General features: G+C 32.9%; 1 protein-coding gene across 1 annotated transcript; it reads left to right on the plus strand.

The window, feature by feature from the left end:
• Nucleotides 1-3,321: 3,321 nt before the first annotated feature.
• On the plus strand, nt 3,322-7,986 carry LOC138327981 (large ribosomal subunit protein eL31-like). Its single transcript, XM_069274515.1, has 4 exons — nt 3,322-3,475; nt 5,503-5,628; nt 6,987-7,099; nt 7,881-7,986. Exons 1-4 carry the CDS (start codon nt 3,342-3,344, stop codon nt 7,910-7,912), a joined length of 405 nt encoding a protein of 134 aa, XP_069130616.1. The 5' UTR covers nt 3,322-3,341; the 3' UTR covers nt 7,913-7,986.

Here is a 7,986-nt window from a genome sequence, read left to right on the forward strand (position 1 = left end):
CAAATTAATTTTTGAAACATCCAATTTACACATTACCGTAAAATATTGTGTATATCAAATATTGTAATGTGCGAGCATTATTTTCTTTGTAGATAGAGTCTGATGAGGTCGACCACATGTTTTGTTTATGAAAAAATTGTTGATATTTTCTCTTGGTTTCACAACTCTCGTTTTACTTCGAGATTGTTGCGACGATGTTCGGAAGAGTTCGGAATGATTCGGCATCTTTCCAGCCTATTTTTCACGTGTACACGTTAAAAAGATTTTTTACTTTTATAATTAAAGATACTTCCAGTGCTGCAACTTTATAAAAAATGGTAAAATTAGAAAGTTTAAAACTCAGGCAGACGGAGAAAAATATGTATAACACTTAAACTGTTTTCACTCTGACAAAAAGAGCGAAAGTTATAGACTATACAACTTTAATGAAACTTTGTATGTATACTAACATTGGAAAGATCTCAGACGAGAACGAAAATCAGCGTTTTTCGACAGTAATTTACGGAGTTATTGCCCATGGCAGTAATAATTATCATTGGACCTTGTAACGCAATAACTTAAGTAGATATACACCCGTACGGGCGACGCATGACGTCGGACAAAAGTCTAACACGATAGGTCACTATGGCCTATGGTCAGGTGACCTAAAAATTAAAATAAAGATTTAGAAATGAATATTGTATGACACATATATATATTAATATAAGACACGTGAGATCTCTAAACACCATGGAGTGAATGTACACAGATTATAGCAAAACTTTTGAGAAATTAAATTTTAAAGAGCAAGTCTGACTTGAATTAGACTGAAAGAAAGAAAAAGCAGCAGAAAAAAACCCTGAACGTATTTATAAATACATATACATTGTATACGCATTATAAGGAGTAAAAAATATAGTATAGTGAATATTGAAGCATCATCAGTTCTTAGCAAACTTTGAAGTTTAAACAGATATATACCATAGGACAGGGTACTTTTGTTAAGGAACAAATGCTACACTCACGTGTATTCCTGGCCCAGTCCCACAAACGCAGCAGTCTTCGAAACTCTAAGTAATTCTCTACGATGTACCTTAGACAGGTCATCGGGAGACTGTTCCATACGCGGAATGCCTTGTACCTGAAAGGCATGTTTCCATGCATGGTGGTGTTCTTTCAATATATAGATTAGCTCACGATATTTTCTGACTTGAAACTATATTAGTTATAAATTTTGTTTACAAAGTCACAAATATAGTTTAGAGAAATATTGTTAATTTTTAAACTAGATCTATATCATTCAACTGGCATTTTTTTCAGATAATATTCATTCTCGATACTCCATGGGTTACTATCACTGTTGTTATATTTACCCCTGGAATATATCATAGCAAAACTGGAGGCAATAAAAGACACATATTATTTAATTCTTTTGTGTACATCAAACAAATTAAATAACCGGTACACTGTGGTTGATTGTATGACTTGAAGATGGGTGTCGCTGTATCTGTAAAACTTCAAAGGAAGTCTGTGCAGGCCTGTGTTTCAAGTCAGCAAATTAAATGTTTATGAACTGCCTCCATTTTTATTATGAAATAAATCAGGGATGGATATATACTAAGAAGTCAGTGAAGTGGCCAATGGACCATCGAGAATGGACTAGATTTAGGTCGTTAAGACCAAATCAAGTTCTTATAATTTCTTGCACCTTTTCAACTTTCCTAGTAAGAAATGCCAAATGAGAAATGAGGGAGAAAATGGTCAAAATTCGATAATACAAAGCCATCATAAATTGAAATTTGATTGCTATTGGTAGAAAATAGTCAATCATTTTTTTAAAGTACTGTTGGGATGTTTTTTTCTTTCTACAGAGGTGACATATTTTTAAAATCTTCACCTCTTAACCAAAGTTTACAAGAAACATACTGTAACGTTATATACATGTGTATGTCTAGGCTATACTATCTAATTATATAACGTTATGTATTATATTTAGAAAATAATGATGATGATAGCGCATATCTTTTGTAAGTTTAATCGGCAGATTGCTTCGTTTCGGGCGACTGATACCTAGATGTCTGATGAGTGGTTAGAGTTATTCCCCTTAGAGTACCTTGCACTTCCTTTTCAAGACGCCATATTTGAGGTGATTGTCAACGTGAATGTTTATGCTATATAAATCGCCCTTCATCAAGTAATTGAATTGATCAAATAACCCACAAACAACATTTTCCGAATCTTCAATAAATCATAAGCGAACTGTTATATGTATTTTATTTGTAATCCAAGTAATTTTCTAAAAATTGTCTTATTAAAAACCTATAGTTCCATCAAGGATTCTCGTCGAAGAATAAACCAATGCAATTTTTATACCCGTGGTATAGTATATATGTATTCTTCCTGATTTACGGAACTAATAGAAAAAACCTAAGCTATGGTTTACGATGAACGGTTTCCATTATGCCTTCGTAGGAAATCTGTTGAAACTTTCATCGAAGAAGTGAGATACACAACTTCATAAGAACTTTACTCTTCTTGTCAAGTCATCATAGCATAGGGACTGTAGTTTAATATAGCAATAGTTGTCCATGAATTTAAACATTTTGTTGATATCAATTTCTAAACATAGAAAAGGGACAATCCGCTTTTAGCAGATATATTTTATGCTTTTATAAGGTTTACGTATGGTGCATGTAAATATATTATATAATATTTTGCATGTTTATAATAAACTACTCGGATGCAAATTACGTTCCAACAAGCTAGAACAATCGTCGACTATGAATGCATTTTATTGATTTTTAAACCACATTTATTCACCTGCTCCAAAATAGTGAATTATACAATTATAGGAATGCAAACTTAAAACTCAATAAATATGAATTTATCATTAAAGGCCCACTACCTTTCCGAAACGGCTTTTAATTTTTTAAATGGGAATGTAAAACAAGATCGATAACTTTGTAGAGTCCTAAAAATTATTAACATAACGTTAATACTACATTTATCATCACCTTCTGAACGATTTGATTAAAATAAATAAAATGTTTATTTTCATAACGTGGGTCGTATTATGTTTCCCGCCGTCGTCCTTAATACCGCGCGGTAGTTAACTATCACTGTGCCAGACGGCAAAACAGCGAATTGAATCTCCACTGTTTTCATATATTACGCAGGCAATCTTGCATATGTTTGGTGTCGTAACCTTATTTTAGATCATCGGTATGCATTTTCTGGTGTTATTAATGTTTTTTAAAGAAACCTTTATATTTTGCTCCGGAAATATGAATTTATCATTAACCCCCTATGTTCCTGACATTTTTCATTTCCTCAATTAGCGTGGCTGATGTGAATGTTGCTATATGGTATCTTGTTTTATTTCAGTCAAAATGGCACCCCGTAAAGGAGCTGGTAAAGGGGACAAAAAGAAGCAGACGATCAACGAGGTCATCACAAAAGAATGTACCATCAACGTCCACAAGAGGATCCATGGAATGTGTGTAACAATAATATGTAATTTGAAGTAACATTTTAAAGCAGAAATTCAGTGAAATTAATTTTCTCACATAACCAGAAAGCAGAATATTACATAATGATCAATAAAGCTATAAAACTAGAGTAAAAAGCAATGTTGAGGAATCCCACAGCATTAACAATATTAATTGATATAGAAAACTAGTCTGATGTATAGTGTTGGGAGAGGCTCAATAGGCTCTGATACCTATATAGTATCGTTACTCGTTTTAAAAAGTACTGGTAAATATTTGTTTTAAAAAGTTTTGATACTCTAATTTAAAAAAAAATAAGCACATGATTTTCTAAGGAAAGGGCATTGTGAATAAAAACATGATCTTTAAATTCTGTTTATATTAATGTAAAAAAGTGTCTGCACAACATCAACAACTTGAATTTTAATTACAGTGAGAAAGCAAATGAAATCTATATGTCGACTTCATTTGTATGTTAGACAAGTATAGAGGATTCCACTTATTTGAACAAGTCATTTTCCAGAAGAAAATATTCAAATAACCGGAGTATTCGAATAGGCGGAGATGGCATTTTGCACCTCCGTTTGACCCCCTACACTGTACAAATGAACAGGCATATATATCGTTTTGTTTACTTGATAAATACGTAAATTATCTATACTTAAAACGAACAATAAGTAATTATTTTCAAAGTTGTAAATCGATTTTAATTGTTTAATTACAAAAAAAAAATTCCAATGATAGATTCTTGTTTAGATTGACACGTGAATCTTTGAGAAAAAGCTAGACAATCGATATCAAATGCAATAACTAAACATGATTGAATTTGTGTCTGCAAATATTTACGAATCAATTCTGAACCTAAATGATAAGCAAATTTACATACATTTGCCTCGCAAAATGAGCTTACGGTCGTGATTAAGCTTCAAAGTGCCGATCAACTAGCAGTGTTTTGACAAATGTGTATGAATTCGAAAATGGCGGCGGGTGATGAAGCCATGTGTTCACTGGACTTAAATGTGTTTTGAGAATTCTTCCTGTATTGTTTATCTATGCGGCGAAATAGCTTGATAATAATTAAGAAATTAATGCGAATTCAAGTAGCAATGAAACAATGTAGCAAATATCTTTTGTATCCATATTAAGAAACTTGCGGTAGTCATTGCACGCCGACTTTGCATGCTTTTATATCTCGTTCAACGAGACACTTGATACGCACATGTCTGGCGTAGTCAAAAGAGTCTGGTTGAACGAGACTACCGATGTATGGCGGTTGTTGTAAGGAAGCATGGTTTATCTAACCTATCGCGAACTAAGGTACATTAATAAATAAACATATTTTACGGTGCAAATGGTTTAATTAGATGTTTGAGTCAGTGATTATACTAAAGGAATGACCTACCGCTGCTGATGTAAATCGTAACAGCGTCGAATACCTTTGCAGATTGTGTAAAACAACAAGCCATACAATATCGTTAATCTGCTACCATACTGATTTCTAGTGAAAGCGAAGTATCTTGAAACATATATCAGCGAATTTCCCTGAAAATGCATTGCAAAATTGAAAAATGTTCAATTTCTATTTTAAGAATTTCCCAGATATTTTATTCAAATAACCGGAGGTCATGTAAAAAGTTAATTCAAGTAAACGGAGATAAAAAAAACAAAGATAAAGAAGGGAAAAATCGGGACCGCAGAATTTTATTCAAATAACCGAAATATTCAAATAACCGTTATTCAATTAAGTGGAGTCCTCTGTAGTATATTTCTTCAAAAGTATTGGTAACGTTAATATACCGGTATCTTTTCATTGATATCGGTAATGTATCGTACTGTTAAGCTCTTAACGGTATCCTACCCAAATATTGATAACATTCACCATTGACCCTGGCTGTTGAGATGTTAATCAAACAAACAAACATTCAACATATTTAGTTGTTAATGTGCACGACATTGGTGACTTGTTTAAAAATTAATTTTTGAATTCCCTGCATTTTAGAGATGATCATCAAAAGTTTAATGTATTTGATTTTAGCGGCTTCAAAAAGAGGGCTCCCCGTGCCATCAAAGCTGTGCGTAAATTCGCAGAGAAGATGATGGGAACTCCCGATGTCAGGATAGACACAAGGCTCAACAAGCATGTGTGGTCTCAGGGTGTTAGGTAAGGAAAGGTTTCAATTATCAGGTGGTACCCGAGAGTATCTCCTGAAATTACTATTGCACATCTTCTTCTGAAAGATAATGAAACCCCTGAGTATGGTTTGGTCTGAAGTTCATAATCTTCTCAAACAAAAAAGTGTGGTCAATCATAGGTGTTAGTTATAAAGGGAAACAACTCAACAAGCAATTGCATTCTCGAGGTGTAAGAAAGGTTACAGCTTAATGAACATTGTGGGTTGAGTAACAACTGTTATGTATCAAGAAAATTGTTTAAATGTTATAAGCATACAAGATGTACAGGTTGGGTAAGGAAACCATGAATTTTGGAATGTAAAGCAAAATTTGTAGATGCATTTACCGTATTTTCCCTATTAAGAGCGCCTCCTCTAATAAGGGCGCCCCCACGTTTTTTGCTGAAAAAATCAACTAATTTCATACAATTTTTGTGCCAGATTGTGACGATTTGTCTTTGCGGACGCTAAAAAAATACTGTTTCACATCAATCTGATGCTTAACAGATATCCGATCAGCTTTTATAAGCACTAAATTTGTTGCATTGGACAACTTAGGACCTCTTTGCCAAGTGTTTACACATAGAAATAGCGAGAACGCCATATTCAAAATAAAATGTGTCACTTGAATGCCCCACACATGTGTATGGATGAAGACTAACTGGCAACAACATTTTAGCGATGTCTATATAGGTTTTATGATTACTTACTGTATATCTATGATAAAGGTTCATAAATAACAGGAATGTTATCATTTCTAAGCATTTTATTGTGTGCTTTTGTCGGTAATTCCCATCTGCCACAAAACGAAAGTAGCGATCGAAAGCACCGTCCACCATTTTGTGTACGCATGGTAAACAAACAGCCTAGCATGAAATGCCAAAATTCCGTGAAACAGACATATTTAACCAATGTTTGATACTTCTGGTGCATACATTTCTTCATAATTATGTAATTTCAACACTTGCTTGACTTCAAAACGTAAGTTGGTTATAGTAAGTTTCAGAAAAATACGAAACTAAAAGCAAGATGACTATAGTCTGTTTCAGAAAAAACATCTAAAAATGGTCTCAAATAACGGCGCCCCCTTTGGCCATTTACCCGCGCCCGGGGCCCTCATTAAGGAAAATACGGTATATGTATTTTAATGGATATGCTTTGTGATAAGTGATGTACCTACCATTTGTTACTTCAGTTTAGAAAGATGTCAATGGTAAGACAAAGCCTAGTAATAAGACGAGGGTCATGTAGGCAGTAAACCAGTAACTATCTTTCTAAAACCAGAAAATGAAATGTCACAAAAACTATTGAAGTAAACCTTAAAGATTATGATTTTTTCTTTCAATAGGAATGTTCCATACAGAGTACGTGTGAGGTTAGCTCGTAAGAGGAACGACGACGAAGACTCCACAAACAGATTTTACACACTTGTTACATATGTACCTTGTGCATCCTTCAAAGGTAATTATTACAGACAATGTTCAACGGGTTTATATAAAAAAAAAATCATATTGTGTACATTTAGTATATCAATATAGATAAGTTGATATGCATTACCATTGAACCTCCTCTACTCTTGTTTACTTGTGTAAATAAAAGACCTTGTTTAAAACCTTTTGTTGGTATAAATCAAGCTTCTGTTATGCTCCGATAAATATTTGAAGCTTATTATGATCCTGCAAAGTTTTGTAAACATCATGAAAATAAAATGGGGAATTCTTGATCAAACTCAAAAATATACCTAATTTCAAGACCACCGTGTTGGGGTTTTGTGGCATATATTAAAGACTTAAAGGAACCATTTTATTTAGAAAAACATCACCTTTCTACTGCTGATAATTTCTGTTCATCTACTGTATTATTAAATTCACCAGGGCTAATTAAACAGAAACTATCAATGAAAATGTTGATTTTTGCATGTTTTACCAAATATTTCCCCCTCGAATGAGTTTTCGTAATTATAAAAATCATGTCAAAAGATAGATTACGCCAAGATTTATCAGTATGCAAAATTTCAGCAAATTTGTACATACTGTTTCCTTATTATCCAAATCACAGTTATAAGCGTATTGATATGTTAAATTAGCCTGTAAACATTTGGTTCAAGAACGTTAACTCTGTTATCGCTCTTTCTCTTCATTTATATTTCATAATCCTATGAAGTTTAAAAAAAAATAGTTATATCAATGCTTAACAAATCAGAATTTTTATTGTACTGATATTTCTTTTTCTTCATTTTCAGGTACACAGACAATTAACGTGGACAATGAATAAGTTATGTGTACAAATCTGGTAATAATAATAAAAAAAATCAAAAAAAAAATCAATTATTTGTGTTTGTAATCTTT

Source organism: Argopecten irradians, chromosome 7 (genome assembly GCF_041381155.1).
Source record: "Argopecten irradians isolate NY chromosome 7, Ai_NY, whole genome shotgun sequence".
NCBI lineage: Eukaryota > Metazoa > Mollusca > Bivalvia > Pectinida > Pectinidae > Argopecten > Argopecten irradians.